Source organism: Euprymna scolopes, chromosome 13 (assembly GCF_053919585.1).
Source record: "Euprymna scolopes isolate OS-2025 chromosome 13, ASM5391958v1, whole genome shotgun sequence".
NCBI classification, from domain to species: Eukaryota; Metazoa; Mollusca; class Cephalopoda; order Sepiida; family Sepiolidae; genus Euprymna; species Euprymna scolopes.
Genome location: NC_136494.1, coordinates 28,290,816 through 28,313,279, shown reverse-complemented (window position 1 = coordinate 28,313,279; position 22,464 = coordinate 28,290,816). Strand labels below are relative to the sequence as shown.

Here is a 22,464-nt window from a genome sequence, read left to right as displayed (position 1 = left end):
ATAGAGAATTGCATCAGTAGTGAGATATCTTCTAGAGCGGTAGAAGGATCCCACCATTTTCCCGGCGTCCCTGGCAACAGATTTGATGTATGTGTTCCATTTCAGATCAGGAGTAAAGGTCAAACACAGAAGCTTGTCAAAACATGGAGCCTCCCCAACACGAGAGCCATCCATTTCAGTTGATGCCAGATGGGGATCAAAGCGTTGATGATGTAAAGATAGAAGCTTGGTTTTGGATGCATTAAAAGTGACCAGCCACCTCTTCCCCCACTGTACCATGCGCTCAAGATCAGAGGAGAGAGAATTAGAGAGAACTTTGTCATTTACGGCCTTTGATGTGTTGTCATAGATGGTCGTGTCATCAGCATAGATGTCAACGAATGATTTAAGTATGTGTTTTGGGAGATCATTGATGTAGATCAGGTAGAGAGTTGGGCCCAGGATGGACCCCTGTGGGACTCCAGCATTAATACTGTGGGCCTCTGATTTCTGCCCATCAACCACTACTCTTATGAACCTATCAGAGAGAAATGATTTAATGATTGAAAAAACATTTCCATTAATACCGTAGCTGGAAATCTTGTGAAGTAGGCCCTTATGCCATACCTTATCGAAGGCCTTCAATATGTTAAGAGCAATTTCCCTGGAAAGGAAATCTTTGTCAAGAGATTCACTAATCCTATGTGATATAACCGTTAGCACATCTGCTGTAGATCTTGCAGAGCAGAAACCATATTGCATGTCACTAAGAAGGTTGTTTCTGTTGAGGTGGTTGACTACTTCTTTATTTAATATGGATTCCAGCAACTTACTCATGACACACAGGAGACTTATTGGTCTGTGCTGAGAGGGAGATGACTTTTCACCTGAATTCTTAAATACAGGGCATACTGATGAGGTTTTCCAGGGTGTTGGAAAGCACTTCTCCTTAAGGCAACGCTTAAACAGTTTAGTAAGTATGGGGGCAATTTCTGGTTGGAGCTTTTTTAACACTATAACTGGAATGCCATCAGGGCCAGTTGCTTTACTGGAATCAAGGTTCTTGATTAGCTTGGCGACCTCATGCACAGACATTTGTATGTTACCTAGCATGCTGTCTGTTATAGGAGGAAATACAGGGAGTTGATGGTCATTGTTGCATAGGGTAGAATTGGCTGCAAAGTTCTTGACAAACAGTCTGGCCTTGTCTGATGCTGACGAGATGACCTCAGGTCCATTGATGAAAGTTGGGATAGAACGCACGCTTCTGTTCAAGATCCTGTTTGCTATTTGCCAGAACCAGGCCGCTGCTCAGCTACTTTGGATTTAACAGACTGAATAGCTCTCTTGCATGTTTTATTACTCTTTTACAGTGGTTGCTGGCAGTCCTTAAAGCAGCTTTAGTCTCAGTACATCTATTACGTTGGTAGCTATGGAAAAAGTGATTTCTGTGCGTGATGGCAGCAGCACATTCAGGGGAGAACCATGGCTGGCTTTTAGGTTTTTGTTGGAATTTTTTGATGGTATGAATCAGTCTATGCCTAAAATTAACCATTCGGTCAGGTCTGATACTATAGAGGACACATCCTTTTTAAACATGGAATGCAGAGGTAGGTCAGATATGAATGTATGGAAGCTATCCCAGTCAGCCATAGAGTATTGATATACAGTACGGTGGAGAGGTACGTCTGAAGACTTATTACATTTCATTTTTATCTTAACTGCTACAACAGAGTGGTCAGAGGATCCCAGAGGAGATAGATGAACATGAACACAGCTCAGCGGAAGTTGTGAGGAAAAGGTCTAGAAGGCTTGCATATTGACCGGGTGTATCGGGAACACGGGTGGGTTCGTGAACAATCTGAGTGAGGTCATAGACAATGGCAAAATCATGATAAAACCTCCCCTCGTCATCGGTTTTATTTGAGTGGGTCAGTCATTCCACATTATGGACATTGAAGTCACCACAAATGTGAATGTTAGCCAAAGGATGAGCAGACAAGATGTGGTCAATTTTCTCAGATATGCTCTTAAAGATAGTACCCCACTGTTGTGGGTGTGATAGAGGGCAAATATAAATGCAGTGGTGTAAGCTAGTGCAACCCGAAAGCAAATATAAGGTAAATTAGGGTCTTCTCTGGAGATATCCCTACCACATGGAAAGCCATCTTTGATGTAGGCACATATTCCATGCCGATCTTGGGGGGTCAGATTTAGATGTTAAGTTGGAGTATCCTTTAATTATTAATTCGTCTAGAGAAGTGGTTGGCCCTATGCCAGTTTCACTTAGAAAGAATATGTCCGGTTTCGTCTCCTGTAATTGTGTTTCAACCCCTAGAAGGTTGGAACGTAGACCCCTGATGTTGGAGAAGGAGACCTGGTAGTAGGGGTCTACGTGGATGAGGTTCTAGGTTTATTCGTGTTTCTTTTTTGGAGATTTGTCATCATTGAGGTTTTGGGGTTTGTGGAGCAGGTCGGTAGACTTGGTTGGAGCAGGACAGAGAGAGAAAATAAGAGATAAAAAGATAAGAAATTTTTTTTTTTTTCATGGCTGGGAAGAGGTGAAAGTCAGAGTGCAAGGTCAGGAGAGTAGGGAGGATGGGAGAGGATTTCATAACCACACGCCCGTGCTTTTGATCTGGCGACATGCGAATTGTGGATTGGAGCATTGTCCTGCAGGAGGAGGGTATCTTTGCTGATCTTGCCCCTCTTGATTTTGATAGCTTCCCTTTTCCTCAAAAGTGAAGCATAATAGGCTCCTGTAATTGTGGTACCCTTTGCCAGGAAATCTGTCATCACTACTCCGTCCTGGTCCCAGAACACTGTGAGCATGACCTTGCCAGTGGAGGGCTGCACCCTTGCCTTCTTTGCATTGACTGGGCTTTGGTCTCTGGATCATAGTGATGGACTCAGGTTTCATCCTGTGTAATCAGTCTTTTGAAAAACTTTGACTCATCTTCACACATCTCTAAATTCATCCTCAAGCACTCAACGTGTTCTCGCTTCTGAAATGGTGTGAGCAGCCTGGGAATCCATCTGGCAGACACCTTATGCATATGCAAATGGTCATGAATGATAGTTTCCACAGACCCTGTTCTAATCTTGACATCTTGGGCTATTTGGCAAATAGTAATGCGCCAATATTCCAAAATGGCAACCTCAACTTGATGGGCAGATGCCTCATCAATGGCAGAAAGGGGGCGACTATGTCTGGGAGCTGTTTCCACAGACTTCCGGCCATGTTTGAATTCACGATGCCAGCGTTTTACAAGGTCATATGATGGGGCATTATCACCATAAGTTTCTTTCATTTCATCAAAAGTCTCCTGTGGTGTGCGTCCTTTCAAATACAAATCCGGATCACTGATCGACATTCAACAAGCTCCATTTCACACCTGACTCAGTTCAAACACCTGTAAAACAGAAACCACAATTAGTTCAGAGCTGTAATTTGCCACATAACCCGTAGAGACATAAATCATTGCACATGCAAAATTTCAGCTAGATCAGACAACTGGAAGTGGGTCAGGGTCATTACTTATTGCACGCCCCTCGTAATATTTCTCTTCATGTAATGCATATGTAATGAAGCGGTGCGGTCTTATTTTAACCGAGTGTCGACAAAAGAGAAAACAACAGCCTCATTTAAAGCAAATATGTGTGCACGCGATGATGTCACATGAAGAAAAGGAGAAAAAAAGTAAAAGAAGAGAAGTCAAGTGCATGCCGGGGAAGATGGTCGTTTGAAAACAAGTGTGAGAAAGCGCTGACTAGTGCCGGCGTGAGGTGGCGGGGAGAGAGACTTTTAAGAAGCACATGTTATACAGCAGAACGTTGTGAAAAAAAAACGTGCGTGCAAAAAGACTTTTAAAAGCAAATGAAATGTATTATTCTGGAAGTACCGCGAATAAATGCATTTTATTTGCATTTAAAAAACATGTCAAGTCGGATTTTTATTTCTTTTTTTTTTCTTTATTCCTTTGCAACAAAATATCAGACAACATTCAAGTTTAAGTGGTTGAAATATAGCAACACAGTTAAAGTGTAATGACCATGCAATGCATGTCCTCAACTAAGGGTGTACCGATTAATCGGCAGGTAATCAGTAATCTGCCTGATTGGCCACATTACCGATTACTCTGTAACTTTGACGATTAATTACTTTTCTCTTTCCTATTAAATTTAAATAATTTTATCACTGCCAAGTGACTCAGCTTTGACACATTAACATAGTAACTGCTAATTTAAATTAATATTTAATTAAGTGTCTGTCCAATATTATGACTTTTTACCTTTATTAAATAAAATTACAAAATACAATTTCTAATTCTTAAATGAATATAAACAATTAGATAAGAAAAGAAAAAAGAAATTACAAACCAACTACAAAGTATAAATTGTAATTCTTTAAGTGAATAACTATAAGCTGAAGTTCTGCACCTGCTGCTGCTCTACATCCTCTTCTATTCTAGCTGCCTGCCTCTTCTGCTCTCATAGTCTCCACAGTATTTAAAGTTGAATACTTTTAAGTTGTAATGTAGAAACATTAGATTTTCTCTATTCTCATGCCGCAGCCTGATCCTCATAGGTTGATACACATTACCACCTATACTAAAGAGCCTCTCACCCTCCAAGAGGAAGGTGGTGTGCTTAAATATTTTGAAGCCAGTTTACTCAACAGTGATAAGGTCTCCCGTGTCTACTTCTACTACTAAAATGGATCATCACCTCTTGCGAGTAGTTGTAAAGCTACATAATGGTCAAGTTCTTTTGTGCACTTAAGCATAAGGGATTTACTCATTTGGAGTTTATATTGTGATTCTTGTATTTCTGTTGTAGTTGCAGTTTCCAGATTTAACTCAGTTTCTACCTGCTTTAAGTTTTCATTTGTTACTGTAGGTTTATTTGAAGCTAATTCATCAAACAGGTTTGAAAGAGATACAGTTTTACTTTTTATTTTGATCTTCTTGACCTTCAACAAAGCTTGACGAAGTGTATCCTACAGATTCTGCTTCGTTATCATCAGTAGAAAGTTGATGTAGAATCCAATTCGTAGTGTTTTCCATGTCATTTTTTTTTCAAACTTAAATGTGAATCTTGGATGTAGGAAAGTAGACACGTTTTTATTATTTAGATAGGACGAAAATCTTGTTTCCATTGATTTATTGAATTATTCAACATTGGTAAGAATTCTGCTAAAGTCAGAAATATCAGAATTAGATTGCACAGCTTTTGAAAGAACTAACCTCAAAGCTAAAAATGCAGGTATTATCATCAATATGGTTGAAGTTCTGTGACTTGCTTCTTTGATTTTTTCAAATGGCTTCAGTAACTGGACAATTTTTTGAACAAGTCCCCAATGATAAGTTGTTACGGTAGAGATTTTATAGCATTGCACATTCTTGTATAAAAAAAAAAAAAAAAAAAAAAAAAATGAACGGATCTCTTATTAAAAAATTCCGGTTTGTACGAATCATTCTGCTTCACATTTATGCCATGAAAAAGTCCTTTCTGATTAATGTTTACCAGATCAAAAATATTCTGTTATTCTGAAAAACAGTCAAGTTCGTTTGCTTATTTTAAAACTAGTAACATTAATCAGAAGGGACTTTTTCTGGGTATTCAACGTAAAGCAGAACAGTTCGCACAAATTGGAAATAAACTCTTTGTAAACAATCACAGCGTTAAACTGAATAAAGCCAATACAAAAATAAAATAAAGATGTTAAAATAAAAAAAAATAAAAAATAGTACTTACGCAGAGAACTTTTTAGAAACGCATTTCTTAACATGTGTTAACTAGTCTGTACTTTCACCTAACAATTTAACAAACAATACAAAACAAGTGATTTGTGCAACAAGCATTAAAGAAAGACAACTGAAGTTTTTTCTCTATATGTGTTTGACCGGGGAAGGGGTTGAAGGAACCACCTCAAATGGACGAATTTAATCATTGCCAAGCGAAGAATTCAACAGAATCGCAAAGAAATACAAATTGTATAAAGAACTCTATCATTGATACATGCAGCTCTCTCTTTTATTAAAATTAAATTGATATTGAACATGTACGTTTTTTGGGGTTTTTTTTTGTTTTTTTTTGTTTTTTTTACATGGAGGTCACCACTTATCAAGGCCTGGAGGCCACTCAGGGATAAGGGTTATTGCGTGTACAGTAATCAATGAGATAGTATTGTAGTAATCATTAGTATTGGGGATTTGATAGTGTCTTACTTAAGAGGGTGGTTTTTCAGGAATTTGTTTATGTTGGACTTGAAGACATCCAAGTTGTAGTTAAGTGGAAAACAGGCAAACGGAAGAGAGTTCCACAGTTGTGCACTTCTGAGAAAGAAGCTCTGCTCATGGAATCTACGTTTGGATTTAAGCACAGATAAAGAGTGGGGAAAATTATTGACAGTAGTTTCAGCCAGACGGGTGTTTCTCGTGAAAGATTGGCGAGGGGGGAACAAGAGATTGGAGCTCAGACGAGCACCTGCCATGGAAATAACGATAAAACAAAGACAGGCTCGCAACGTCTCTTCTGTGAGAGGCTGCAGGGAAGAGAAAAGGGCATCCCCACTAAGCTATAAAGTCTATTTTGTACTCTGTCAAGGTAGGATAGGCTGTTTTTAGCAGCTCCTGCCCAGATGTGCCAGCAGTACTCCATCCTTGGACGTACTTGGCTTTTATACAGATAGAGAATTGCATCAGTAGTGAGATATCTTCTGGGGCGGTAGAAGGATCCCACCATTTTCCCAGCGTCCCTGGCAACAGACCTGATGTACGTGTTCCATTTCAGATCAGGAGAAAAGGTCAAACTAAAAAGCTTGTTAAAACATGGAGCCTCCCCAACACGAGAGCCATCCATTTCAATTAATGCCAGATGGGGATCAGAGCGTTGATGACGTATAGATAGAAGCTTGGTTTTGGATGCATTAAAAGTAACCAGCCACCTCTTCCTCAACTGTACCACGCACTCAAGATCAGAACAGAGAGAATTAGAGAGAACCTCGTCATTTACAGCCTTTGATGCGTTGTCATAGATGGTCGTGTCATCAGCATAGATGTCAACGAATGATTTAAGTATGTGTTTTGGGAGATCATTGATGTAGATCAGGAAGAGAGTTGGGCCTAGGATGGACCCCTGAGGGACTCCAGCATTAATACTGTGGGCCTCTGATTTCTGCCCATCAACCACTACTCTTATGAACCTATCGGAGAGAAATGATTTAATGATTGAGAAAACATTTCCAGTGATAACGTAGCTGGAAATCTTGTGAAGTAGGCCCTTATGCCAAACCTTATCGAAAGCCTTCGATATGTCAAGAGCAATTTCCCTGGAAAGGAAACCTTTGTCAAGAGATTCACTAATCCTATGAGATATAACCGTTAGCACATCAGCGATAGATCTTGCAGAGTAGAAACCATATTGCATGTCACTAAGAAGGTTGTTTCTGCTGAGGTGGTTGACTACTTCTTTATTTAATATGGATTCCAGCAACTTACTCATGACACACAGGAGACTTATTGGTCTGTGCTGAAAGGGAGATGACTTTTCACCTGAATTCTTAAATACAGGGCATACTGATGAGGTTTTCCAGGGTGTTGGAAAGCACTTCTCCTTAAGGCAACGCTTAAACAGTTTTGTAAGTATGGGGGCAAGTTCTGGTTGGAGCTTTTTCAGCACTATAACTGGAATGCCGTCAGGGCCAGTTGCTTTACTGGAATCAAGGTTCTTGATTAGGTTGGCGACCTCACGCACAGATATTTGTATGTTGCATAGCGTGTTGTCTGTTATAGGAGGAAATACGGGGAGTTGATGGCCTTCGTCGCATAGGGTAGAATTAGCTACAAAGTTCTTGGCAAATAGTTTGGCCTTGTCTGATGCTGACAAGATGACCTCAGGTCCATTTACTTAATTAAATCCGCATGATAAACAAAGTGAAAAATACTACATAAAATTATTACATTTTCTTGAGGATAGTATTTAAGAAGCACATGGTGTAAAGAGCTGACATTTGGATATAGTATTCTATAATATGCATGCAAAATTACAGATCTTTTAATAGTTTTTGTGATATATGATTTTGAAATAAGTATATGTTTATGACATTTGGTACTTTATTCTGCCACCAAAATTGAACATATCAGCATTTTTATCAGCTTATAAAGTAAGTTGCAGCTGGAATTGTCTTTAAAAAATAGACATGATAATCATTATGTCTTTTAATTCAGTTTTAATTGATGATACTTTAAAAACTGTCCATCAGTGCAATTTTGCTATTATAAATGATGCAATGTTCATTTTTCACAGTCACACCTCAAAAATGAAGGCAGAAATTGAATTAGAAATGTAAAAATTTTTGACTTGTGATGAGGGGTATGAGACGAATGGATTCGCCAATCATTTTTATAACCAACGACTGTGCTAAACAACCAATCAAAACGTCGCAAAATTATTATAAAAATCGTCGAATTTTGGGTTCAATCAGTTCGCCATTTGCTATGTCACGGACCGCATTTAATTCTTCGCCGCCATCTTGGTTACTGATCTGAACTACGCCGCCATCTTTGTTCAACATAATATCTCAGAACTTAAGAGGTTAACTACGCGACGGACCTTATTTGATTCTTGGTCGCCATCTTGGTTACTGATCTGAACTATGCCGCCATCTTTGTTCAACACAAATGTCTCAAAACTTAACAAGAAATAATTGTACTTTTACTATCTACTGTCTTCTTATATTAGGAGTGACGAAAGCATATTTTGCCACATTTTTATTGGTTACTTTTTTGTCAGTTGGTTTCAAAGTTACCATGTTATAATTTACACATGTTAGCATTTCTTCACCCCCAGCAGGTTAGTGTATACTGCTGATCATCAGCGGGAAGTAGATGTACGATCCAATTCTAAATACGTTTCCTATGCAAATCTTTTAAAATTAATATTTGAATCATGGGTAGACATACACAAATTTTTATCATGTAGATAGGATGAAAATCTTGTTTTGATTGATAAACTGAATTGTTTAACAATGGTAAGAAGTATTCTACTACAGTCAGAAATACTAGAATTAGATTGGACAGCTTTTGGCAAAAATAACCTCAGAGCTAAATTTGTACATATTATCATTGATATGGTTGATGTTCTGTAACTTGCTTCGTTGGTGATTTCTTCAAATGAACTCAGGAACTGGATATTTCTTCAAAGAAGTCCACATTGGTAAGTTGTTAAAGTAGGAATCTTATCAACAGCACACATTACAAGAGCTTTTTGTTGGTCTTAATTTATTTTCCACATATAAGTTGAATTCCACCATGTGGTCACATCTTAAATGAGTTTGTTTTTCTAAATCCATCCTTTACTTCAGTTAATTTACTAATTGCTAATAGATAGCAATTAAAGTGAGAAACTGTATTTCTGTTACATGTAATGGTTGTCTTCACACCCCGAGTTACAATGTATGATAGATATGATAAATCACATTCTCTGACATTAGCAACTATATTTGTTCCTGAATCTTGCATGAAAAAGAAAATTTTATTGAAGATTTTATACTCATTCAGAACATTGTGCAATTCTTCACTTATTCTTGCACCTGTATGTGAACCAGAGAATGGAACCACTCTAAGCACAGCTCTGCACTATTCAAAGTCATTTGAAAACCAATGACTGTCAAACTCAGAAAGGTAGCATTATCTGTTGTAGATGTTCCAAGTGTCTGTAGTTCATGAAATTCATTCCAGTTCAATTTTTTGTTTTACTTTTGTAAATATATCGAAAAATTATTTTGCAGTGAAGTATGTTTTTGATAGAATGCTGTAATTTGAACAAAGTTTTGAAACAAGCCTATTAAATCCAATGTCAGATGTTACAGAACATGGTTTAATATCAACAGCAATCATTTCTGAATGAAACAAGCCTATTAAATCCAATGTCAACAGCAATCATTTCTCTTATCAGATAATAAATCTCTTGTGACCTATGATCATAAATATCCCCAATTTTTTTTTTTTTTTTTTTTTTTTTGGCCAATATTGATTCTATAGTAGTTAGGTGTTTCACTGGAGACTCGTAGTTGCTGCCACTTGTTCCTGAAATGTCTGCCCCTGAATATTCATTGTGCTTCTTTTTCTTATTTGCAACTTTTACTTTTGAACAAACCTTTTTTAAGATGGTTTAACATTAGTTGTTGTAAAAGTTTTGGCTGATTTGCCGCCTTTTGATGTGATGGTCTGACATAACTTGCAAGCAGCTGCATTTTTATTCTTCGGATTGCCATCAAAAGACTTCGAGCAGAAACTGGTTGCCATAATGGTTGAAGGGTGTTGTTAATATTTAGTTCAGTTTTTACATATCTAAATTACATATGTCTAATATCTAATTAGTAATTTATCTCAACAAAATATACATTATCTAAATCAGAAAAATATATATGCAATGGTAGCAAGAGTCCGAAAATGAGAAACAATAGTATGACTGATGAAGAATGCTTCATTTTCGGTTTGCACATCTTTGCAATTTACTGTACAATTCCTCAACATAAAAACTGAAAGATGAGTAATAATTTTCTTTGACAGTGATTTAAAGTAAAAAAAAAAATAATGATAATTCGATAGGAGGGAAATTTTCCATATACTTAAATCTATTTGCCTCAAATTCAATGCAGTTGTAAAATTCTACACGTTAACAGCATGTCATGCCTGTCATTTGATAATATGGTTTAGATGATGCATGTCTCTCTGATAAATTTTTCACTAACAAGCAAAAGAGTTAGTTAACTTGTCCTCCTTTCCAATATAATTAATATTAGTATCATTTATCACAACAAAATTTGCTGATAAAATCGGCATTAGAAAATCTATTAAAGACTGATTAATCAGTAATCGGCCAATTTGATAATTGGTACATCTCTATCCTCAACCCTCAGGTTTCACTTTCACACATCACCGCACTGCATACGCATGCCTGATAGAATTTTCCCTTGGCCTACAATGGTCAAGCTATCTGGTTTAGTAATCACAGAACCATCTGAACTCAGTCCATCTAATTCAAACCGTTACCATTGCACCATCACTTACTGTAATAGTATCCACAAGATAACAAAACCTCTGAACAACCTCAATAACTCCATCATTCACATATATCTTCTCCATGTCTTTATTTATACTCGGGTTCACTTTTACCATCACCTCCAATGTTTTCCTTGAACTTCTTCCTCTGTGAACTGAACCTGCTACTTCAACTGTTCTACATCTACTAACTCAAGAACTCTCATCCGTTCTTTTAATGTGACCATACCATCAAAGCCTCCTGCTCTGCATACATCTCCCTACACTGCTTAGACTTAATGTTCCTTTCAGCTCATCAGATATAAACTTGTCTTTAAGACTTGTGTCACATCTATTGTATCATTCTCATATTACTTCTCTCCATGCAACACATACCCTCAATCCTCATTGGCTAGGTTTCACTTCCATCACACTGTGTACACATGCCTAATAGACTCTCTCTCTCTCTATATATATATATATATATATATACACACACACACACACACACACACACACAAGTCTGGTTGAATATCAGCACTGAACTCTGCACATTCTTTTGTTGTCTATTTTTTTTCAATATGGCAGACTAACTTTCTTACGTTTTCTGCGAAAGAATTTGTTTTTTTTACATAGGAGTCACCACTCATCAAAGCAGAGAGGCCATTCGAGGATAAGGATTAAAGAGTGTACAGTAGTCAATGGGACAATATCGTAATAAGTAAGAATAGAGAAATTCACCAAACATACAAACATTTTCAACTCACATGGGCCGTCTTCAGGTACTGTGGTGTAGTGAATGTTCATTGGCGAACTGACTGATCAGATGACATGCCTATAAACATTTGAGTACGTTGTTCCCTATTCGGTCTGGTAGTTGATGTTTGGTTTTTTGGTTTGAAGGTTTCAAGGATGAGTAGGCACAGGTCACAATATGAGACAACCAAAATGGTCATGTTTTCTATAAAGATATAAGGAGTTTTCTAAATTCTTTCTTGGGTGTCTTATGTGCAGTTAGGTGTTGATGGATTAGGGTTAGAGGAGAAGACAGGTGGCATGTGCGTGATGTGGGAAATAGTGGTACAAGTCATGCCGATGTACGCGCTTTCTTTGCACATTCTCCTAATGGGTATTTAAATTTATCTGACATTACTTGTTAAGTAAGATTTTTATCGACAGAGTTATTTTTTATTAATAAGTTCATGGTTTTATTTTAGGCACCACCATTACCCACATCCGTACATGCCACCTGTCCTCTCCTTTAAGTGCAACCCATTATCACTTAACTGCACATAAGACACCCAAGAAAGAATTTAGAAAACGCCTTGTAGAAAACACAACCATTCTGGCAGTCTCATATTGTGACCTGCACCTACCTATCCTTGAGGATAGTTAAAAAAAATTAACATTAACCACTAGACTGGGTTTGGAGGTGGGGCAACATACATAGAATTCAAATTTGAAAGAAAATGATTATTAACTAATAATTATTAACTAACTAGCGGGGGTACCCGGCGTTGCCCGAGTGTTTGTTTCCGGGACGGGGGGGGGGGGGAGTTTTAAAAAATGTTATGGTAGGTAAGTAGGAAGGATCAAACCCGGAGTCATGAGTAAAAGTAGGAAAATAAAGTGTGAAAAAAAAAAAAAAAACATCTGCAACGTTAACAATTCGGCCACCAAGAAAAGTCCATTCCAGTTGTTTAGGAAAAAAAAAAAAAAAAAAAAAAAAAAAACGACTACGGTAGGTCGGCGCGAACGTGAAAATATAATGTGAATTGTCCAGCACGCTAACCACTACGCCACAGAGCACTGCAGCTTAGTTTAGTGATTTTAAATAACTTCACATGAAAGAACTACGAAGCCAAACCGGTGTTCTCTTCTCAACTGTTCCTTGTAAACGATCCCCAAACGGTGTTAAGTGGTGGCAGGAGGAGGAGGAATTTATTAGAGAGAAAATATTTTACCACTTCCATTGATCTTAACCGATTTTGGCCGTGACTTCTCAGCAGAAAAAGTATAGAAATCTAAGATTATCGAGGAATTTGAGAAATAATAAGCCTATAACAAACCTCAGATATTGTTCTGCCGTTTGTGCATATTATATTTGCATGAAATATCTTGATTTTTAATCCTATTAATGTCAAAATCAGACGGGAAAAAATGAGTTCATTTTATTTATATAGAGATGAAAGTTATAAACTTACATTTTAGTTTTTTGCCGTTCTGTCCACCAATACTTCTTCAAATTAATCCTTACTAGAAATCATACCATTTTCAGATTATTTTTTCTTAGTGACCCAGGATTTCAATTTTTTTTTTTTCAAGATTATGAAAAAAAAAAAATCTTACATTCATGCGTACAAGGGAAATATTATATTACATTTAAAATTTTCCTCAAAACTTATCAAAATTACATGAAATATTTTTTTCAATTATACTAGTAGGCTGCCTAGCATTGCCAGATAGTTAAATACAGTATGTTATTACAATAGAAAAATGTGAGTATGAAAAGTAATATGTTTAAGCTTAACCATGGAAAAGAAAAGGACAAGATATTCTAGTAAAAAAATATAATAAACTAGACTACCCGTGACCCGTCGGGTCCGTATGTTATATTAGCTATGGAATTCATGTATGAGCGTGACATTTGTGACGTAAAGAAAATAGTTTTTTTTTGACATAACAGAAACATTTCTATGAAAGTATATTAAAATGAAAAAAGAATATAGATAGATTTCTAAGAGTCGTTCTGTTTATTATAATTGATTATTTTTGGGGAAAAAATGTACAGTTACTGAATTATAAGTGGTTGGCCATACTTATTAGGTAAATGTGCACTGAACAGATACCATAATATTTATTATAGTTAAATTCAAATTTTGATATATCTGCTTTTATTTTTTATTTTTTTTTACATCGTTCATTTCTGTATTACGTTTAAGTTATTTTAAACCCCACTCTTCCCATGTTAAATAATAATTTTGAAATAATGTTAATATTTCAGTATGCAGGTCATGCGCGCATGCGTAACCGGATGTCGTAAACCGGAAAGTGGGTTACATACATCGTTACAAGGTCATTTGAGTTTTATAATTATATAGATTTATAACTTAAAATATTGCAGCATTAAGAATTGATTATATAATGTTAAATTGAATTTTTTTTAATATTCTTTATGCTGCAATATTTTAAGTTATAAATTTATTATATTTTTACTAGAATAACTTGTCCTTTTCTTTTCCATGTTGGAGCTTAACCATATTACTTTTCATACTCGCATTTTTCTATTGTAATCCAGGATTTTTCCAGGCTTCCAGTAAATTCACTTGTTTTTTGTTTAATTTCAGTCTTTTTTTTTTTTTGCCCACATAACCATAACATACACATATGTAAAACAATGTACGGCACTCGTCTGCTTTCATTCTCTCTGTTTCACTTATTTCTTTTTTCGTGAGAGCAGTGAATTAGTAGCAACACTAGTTGCTATGGAAACCAGTCATAATCAGTCATAAAAAATGTCGTTCCCCTCCTTACGGATTTTTACGATTTTGAACACCAGTAAATTCATCATAACTTTTGTTTAACTGAACGTAAAATCGAAAAAAAAATTTTCACAATATAACTGAGAATTTGATCTATAAATTGTAATAATTGTTTGAAATGAGTGAACAGTAAAACGTTAAAGCAGTTCTAAAACTGCCACTTAACCATATATTCAAACACGGCAGTGTTTGAATGATATTTTAATTCATACAGACGTCTTATTATAGGACCAATTCTCTATTGATTATTATCAAATATATAGTAATGATTTCAAAAGTTATAAAAAATATGACTTTGGTACCATCTGCTAGAATCGAAACCAGAATGTTTAGCGCTCCAGCCTTAGTCTTTATCTCTCCAGTGTCATTACTACTGGTTAAAAATCAAGCAACTTTAAACTATGAACGTTTTATTTTGCGCATGCGCAAAAGTAACAGCAGGACTGTTTTATTTGACTTTCTCTGCCAAACAAACTTTATTTTTGTAAAAAAAAATTCATGCTTTTTTTTTGTTGTTGTTTTCTTTTTTTTTTAGTACTTGAAACTATAATTTTAGTAAAGGTGTTTTTGTTTACATAAAATAATACATTTTCACCAAGATTAAAAAAAAAAAAAAATAGGTTCATTATATTCTGAGATCATTAATAAATAAATACTGAAAATTTCATTAACATTGGTTGGTTTCCTGAATCGTGGTGAATTTTTAAGTGAAGGGAGGGGCCAAAATGTTCATACATACCATCCTCCCAAGTATTACCTTCTTCTTTCAAGGGAGTGAAGGAAGGATTATTATTGCCTATGGTTTGAGGTGTCCTCATTCGCAAGATTGCAGACTGGATTATACAGGTATTTCTATTATACCCATTCAGAGTACCCCTAGAGCAGAGAGGGGGGGAGTGGATTTTTCTACAAATTTAAAATTACCCCATGCCCAACTTTAGTCTCAAAGCTAAGCAAATATAAGAACAAACGAATACTTTACTTTTTTAACAAAAGAAAATGATACTTGTGTACAAGTATGCTGAGATAACGTTATTATTTAGAAAGCTATTCTTAACCTGGAGAAGGGGCTTTTTAACAATTCTATATTTGGTGCTTATACAAAAAGGCAACAAATCGATTTTTTTTTAAATATGTGCTTTTTTAAATATGTTTAGCTTATATCGAAAGCCTTTTTCTTACTAAAACACAATAGCACCTATGAATTTTCGTAATTTTTGGATATATTACTATTTTCCAATCAATATTACTGAATTATCATGTCGAAAATAGTAATATATCCAAAAATTACGAAAATTCATAGGGTGCTATTGTGTTTCAGTAAGAAAAAGGCTTCCGATATAAGCTATGTAATTTAAAATATGCTTTCTGAGTTATGTCCCCTGTTTCTGCAATCTTCACGATCTATGCTAAAACAGCAATGAAAAATGCAATTTTAGCTAATTTTACGTAAAAAATTACTTTTAACTGTTTAACTTTCTAATCGATGAATTTTCGTAATTGTTAGATTTTCGATATGACAATAAAGTAATGTTTTTGTTTAAAAAGACATTTTTTATCGATTTGTCGCCTCTCTTTGAACAAGCACCCTGTACTTTTACCTAATAATTGGCCTTCGGGCCAAGATCACAGTGTAGTATCTGTTCTGATGGTACACTTCACCTTTTTTGCCCCTGATCAGTGGAAGAGAAATCCTTCATGACTGAGCTAATTTATATTTTTGTTCCCATCTAGAGTGCCCTTTTTGGGGAGCTGGATTTCCCCCCCCCCCACATTCAAAAACCAACCTTGTGTCTAACTCTGTCCTCGTGGAGAGGCAAGTATATAAGAACAATGTAATAAACAAAAAGGTACAATAAAAATGTAATTTAACTTGAAAATTCTATCTAGTAAACTGCACAAGCGACAAAATAAATAAAATTTCAAACGGGAAATTTTATTTTCTAACCAAATTATCAAAAAAAAATAATAAATAAATAAACGCATTGTTCGTTATACGCCATCGTTGAAACCCAATTACAGCGGAGAATATAAAACGTCACATGTAGTCGCGCACATGTTGAGATGCAAAGCTTAACGATTAGCGATACACGGTACTATATAATTATCGTGCAATTATTATTAAAGTTAGTATTATTAGACAGAATCAGTCTAGTTCATATTAAAAAATAAAATAAAACAAGAAAGAAATAAAGGCATTTTTGTGCAACATTATATTCGAGTTATATTTATAAATAACGCAAGTGGCGGAAACAAAAACTTTTTTTTTATCAGTTTTTAGCAAAGTAAACGAAACCTTAAAATTCCAAGCTTTCTTTCTTTTTTTTTTTTTCGCGAAAAGATGAGGTTTTTAGTGTTGTGATTAATTGAAAATGATTTTTTTTAACACACACACACACATATATATTCTGATCTAAGTAATAATTTAGCTGACAACTCGTAACAATTGTTTTTAAAACGAATTATATGAAACAAACACGATCCAAGTTTTCCACGGTAATATTGTCTTTAAAAAAAAAAGCGCTTTTCTTCGTTCTTTTGTTATTAAAAATAACGGTGCTTTTTTTTCTTTCCTTTTTTTTTTTTTAAAGATTTGACAAATACAAAAATTCAAGTGTGAGTTTAATAAATAATAATAATAATAATAAACTTAGAAATTAAAATGTTTTGGGGGGTTTATTTTGTGAAAAAATACTCATGTTTTAGGCATTTTTCATCTCGTGTGTGTACGCACGCTTTTCCATAAAAGACGCTTATTAAATTTGTATGTAATTTTGTTTTAATTAAATTGCTATTTAAGATGTGATAAAAAAAAAAACTAAAAATATTTATGAAGATTTATTTTAATATAGATATATATTACAGAAATAAATATTAAATATCTTGCACACACACACTATATATATATATATATATATATATATATATATATATATATATATGATAAGAATAATGGAAATAGTATTCTGACGAAACAGAGAAATAAAAAGGAACAAACCGAATTATGTGTTCATCAACGTTTCGTCTTTATTTCGATACTTCCAGAAGAGGAAACGTTGATGAATACATAACTCGGTTTGTTCCTATATATATCTATATTACATTGTTCCAGGTTTTAAATTTGGACCTCTGTCGTTTTAAAGATACCTTCTTTTTTCTAATATTAAAGTTAGTAAAACAAAATACAAAGTTTTCTTTAAAATAAAAATCAATAAATCGACACTAAATTAAATCTTTAATTTTAGTCCTTATAAAGAATACGGACTGTGCCATTTTTTTTTTATTTATTTATTTTTATTTTTTTTTTTTTTAGATAGGATTTTCAAGTTAAATCAAAGTTTTACGGTATCTTTTGTTAAGTTGTTAGGTGAAAGTATCGAATAGTTACAAAACGCCCTCCCCTTCCCTTGTTAAAAATGGGTGTTTAAATAATGTTATTATTTCAACACTGTCCCTATTCTGCATAAGTGCCAACATCTTAAATTACAACGCAATGTTAAGATTATAGATTTGCTGACAAGAGAGCTTGGGAGGTTGGAATCGTAGACAAAGACAAGCGAATACTTTTCTTCATCATGCAAACTTCCACATCGTCAAGATACATCTGAAAACTTACTCCTTTTTTTCTGGACGTAAGCATACTTGGTGCTAGTGCACTTACTGATCAGCGCTATTTTTTAAATCGTATTTCCAAGTTTAATTAAAGTTTTATATGTTTTTTTTTATTATTCAATTGTAAGGTTAAAGTATAGAATAGTTACAAAACACCCTCCTCTCCCCATGTTAAGAATGGCTTTTTAAATAATAACGTTATTTCAGCACGGATCAATAAGTGCACTAGTACCGTATTCTTGTTTATTTAAGCTGAAAGCAAATCTAAAACTCCTGCGAACTTGGGTAAAGATAGTTTTAACACTTCATTGCAGTTTCACGGTATCACCGATCATCAGAAATATCACTAACAGGCATCATTCGAAAATTTCGATTTTCACAATTTCCGATTGATATGGATCGTCATGACACTTTATGATCGATGATACTGCGAAACCGAAACTGCAATAAAGTGCTAAGAAGATCTTATTACTCATAGCCCTCGCCTCTAGGATATTGAGGCCTTTATTTGTTCAAGATCCGATGTCTTGCTTTTCCGTTATATATAACTATAAGATTCATTTTGAGTCCTGACGAGACATGGAAATGTTGAAACGTCGACCATCAGTGTAGATTTTTTCAATGTTTATATAATTTTATTTATTAGCTCTACGTACGTATTGAGCACTTTTGAAAAAATATTGTCCTTTTAGTTTATGTTAAAAATATTCTTAGATTTAATATATATTGTGGCAAGTGAAGTTTGGGTTTCATTGCATCAACGGAAATCGTCAGGCTAAATGCATGTTAGCATTCGTTGGAATGAAACTTGAAACACTTGCCATAAGTACATATCTAGGTGGATCTGATCGAGAATTAACCCCCCCCCCCTTATATTAAGTGTCCAATCAATAATAATCCCCTGAAAGAAGTGCAAAAAAAACGAAAGCTGTTATTAATATAGGAAGGTCCGAAAGGCATTCTTAACATGGGGAGATGGGGGGGGGGTATTTATTCCGAAAGCCGTTCGTGGGGATGGGGAGGGGGTGATTCTCGTTCAGGTCCGCCCATTTCTATATTAATACTTAGCTCTAACTCATGTATTGAGCATTCTACTGAAACACTTGCCTTTTTTTGTTTTTATTTTCTTAGCATTTTGTTTTTCATGCGAATGGAGCCATTCTACCGGATACCAGACATTCATCCACAATTTCAGTAACTCCAACCGAGAGATTTTTTAAAGATTCTAACCGTTCTTTTGAGCGCAATTATGTTTCTCTTGCACTTGGTTCGCCGGGTTTATTCGGCAGGTCGTTTCCTGTGCGCATGTGTGGTGAAAGTACAGAATAGTTAACAAATCCCATGTTAAGAATGACGTTAGAATTTAGAAATCCTCTTACGCATAGTATAGAATAGTTAACAAATCCCTCCCCTCCACCCCATGTTAAGAATGGCGTTATTATTTAGAAATCCGTTCTTATCACGAGGAGATCGGATATAGGGCACGCACGGCGCACGGGTTTTGCTAACTATTCCGTATTCCATGTATATATACAAACTATATTTTCTCTTGATTTCATTTCAACATTCCTTCTTCCCATGCTGATCAGGTTCTGTGAGATTTAAGAAAATATGTTTTCATAATATGACCCCCACCCCTTCCTTCACGTAAATACTTCTGTGCGCGCGTGTGCGTGATATGAGTGATTTATTTACCTGCATATTGCCATTTTCGGGTTGTGGCTGGACGATTTGGAGGTCCTCTCATAGGTAGACAAGGTCGAGTTATTGTGGTGGACCGAGATCTCCACACCGGCCTCTATGATAATGTCATGGTTGTCCGGGTCAGGTGGACAATACGGGTTATCCATCGATGCGTCCGGCGGCGGTAGTATTCGGCTGCTATTCGAATTAGAGTGGTTGTAATTCGAGTTGGCGCCTGGAGCCACGACAGAACGAGCAGGACAGGAGTTATTAGTATTATTATTATTATTATTTGAATTCGAGGCAGGGAAACGAGGATGTGTCATGGTGGAGTCACCGTTAGACAGCTGCCGCCCTTGTTCTAGCCTCTTGCTACGAAACATTAAGAAAATTACGAAAGAGCTCTAACCAAGGGACGTAACTGTCTGAAAATTCAAAAGTTTCCGTGACTAATTTATACTCTAAAAATGGATTCACCGTGGACCAGGGCCATACACATGCGATGGTTTTATTTTTCATGGGGCGCCTGAAGGAATCTGGTTCCAAATTCTATAAGTGTGTGTGGGGGGAGGGGCTTTTTTTCAATATTTCAATTTCCTAATATAATATTTTTCTTTCCATTTATTACTCTTAAAACTACATTTTTTTAATATGTTTTAGTGCTTGTTCAAAATTACCTCTCTATTACATATATTAAACAAAAAATAAAGGAAAATATGTATGATATACGTATCCGTGATGGAAAGAAGATATCGTATTCCAAATATCACGTAAATTGATCGAGTAGTCTTATTTCCATAAAGAAAATCGTTAAGCGAATTTCAGATTTTCCAATGTCCCTATGTTAAGAATGGCTCCATAAAATGTCACAAATTTGAATTATTTGGAGTTCTTTCCATTGTTTTTAGCTTGTTTTTAAGATGGGTTCGTGAGATTGTTGCTGTTCAATTAGTTACTAAAATTTGAGTTTTTTATCTAAAAATAAAATTGCTTGATCAATTTACCTGGTTTTTCGCGTACGATATTTTCTTCTTGTCACAAGTACATTATGCAAATTTTTTTTAATTTTGTGTTTTTAAAGAAGGGAAATTATAGATAAACGCCATTTATTTCTGTTTTTTTCCTTGTAAAAATTATTTTAGTAATTTCTTGCTTAGAACATTTTTTTTTCCATGGTCAATATTTGCTGATTACACCACGCTCTATAACAGGCACAAGGGGAAAACAAATCAACACATATCTAAGTAAATGGCAGAAAAACTAGAGGAAGACCTCCAATCTGTAGTGGAATGAGGACAAAAATGGATGGCCACATTCAATGCTGCCAAGACTAAGCTTGTTTCCTTCAAGTTCTGTAATCATACAAGAAACCTTCATTACCACAAATAGCAATGGCCAATTGTTGTTTTTTTAATAATTCAATAATATTCAGGTAATTCCGACTGCATGATTTGGAAGCTACCATTGTAACTTATTAGAATTCACAAAAAAATCAGTTGAAACCATTGATTTTCATCTAAAATCTCCATTTATCGACTACAAAATGTTGTCTCAATAGTGTAGACATGCCAAAAAAAGCGAGTTGAAGTTCTTTTCTATTCTTTGTCTACTTTGTGACTGAGGCTACAACGTGTTGGGTAACTTTGCACAAAAATCACATAAGGATAAAAGTTAATGAGTTTATCAGATTGGCAGTTAGACAACACCTTAAAGGTTGATAACAACGCTTGAAACGAGGCAGAATTTGTTCACATTAGACTTGAAAATGATCAAGTTGCAGTCTGAGAAGCAGACCCATGTTATTGTGTTCCACAGACGGGTAGTTCTTGGAAAGAAACTTTGTTCATGGAAATACCATTTAGTTTAAGATACATAGGAAGAAAGGAAAATTATTTACAACAGTTGAAGCTAGACGAGTTTTTGCTGTAAATGTTTTACAAAGGAATAGTCAGAGATTGGAGCTCAGTCGAGTCCCTAATTTGAAAAAAATGTCTCTTCTATGAGAAAGAGGTTGTAGGGAAAATAAAAGATTTCTCCCACTAGATTTCAAAGTCAATTTTGTACTGCGTCAAGGCAAGAAAGTGTGCTCTGAACGGTACCTCTCCAGATGTGGCAACAGTTCTCCATCTTAGGACTTATCTGACTCTTATACAGGTGGAGTATTCTGGAGCAATAGAATGATCCAACCATCTTTCCAGTGATTTTGTAACAGAGTGCAGACATGCATATGGTAGCATCAGCAGTAGCAGCAGCAGTAGCAGCAATAGGCAATGTATGCAAATGACCGAGCCGTGTGCAACATGACTTCACAGTAAGAAAGAAGAAGGAAAGAAAAAGATTATAAAAAAGAAAAACGTGGCCTAACAAATTCAGAAGTCGATGTGTTACACATGTGGCCGAGAGTGACAGTGAAAGATATGCCTTAAACATAGCCAGACAAAGACAGGGTACCACGTGTTCGACACAGCAGAGTCTTGTTAAGCACATTGGAGTATGAGAAGACTTTTGAATGAGAAATGTTATTCTGGAAGTACCTGTAAATAAATGTCTGTTGTTTTAACTAAAAAAAAAAAAGTGAGCCGAATTCTTTGCTTGTCTTT

General features: G+C 35.4%; 1 protein-coding gene across 1 annotated transcript in view; it reads right to left on the bottom strand.

Annotated features, from left to right (window-relative positions):
- The window catches only part of LOC145291960 (tRNA (guanine(27)-N(2))-dimethyltransferase-like), a 91,702-nt gene extending 71,403 nt beyond the window's left edge, over window positions 1-20,299 (bottom strand). The window contains exon 1 of the mRNA XM_080137895.1: window positions 19,877-20,299. Coding sequence (XP_079994021.1) covers window positions 19,877-20,247 — 371 coding nt within the window. The 5' untranslated portion in view covers window positions 20,248-20,299. The remainder of the gene's footprint in view (window positions 1-19,876) is intronic.
- Window positions 20,300-22,464: the final 2,165 nt, after the last annotated feature.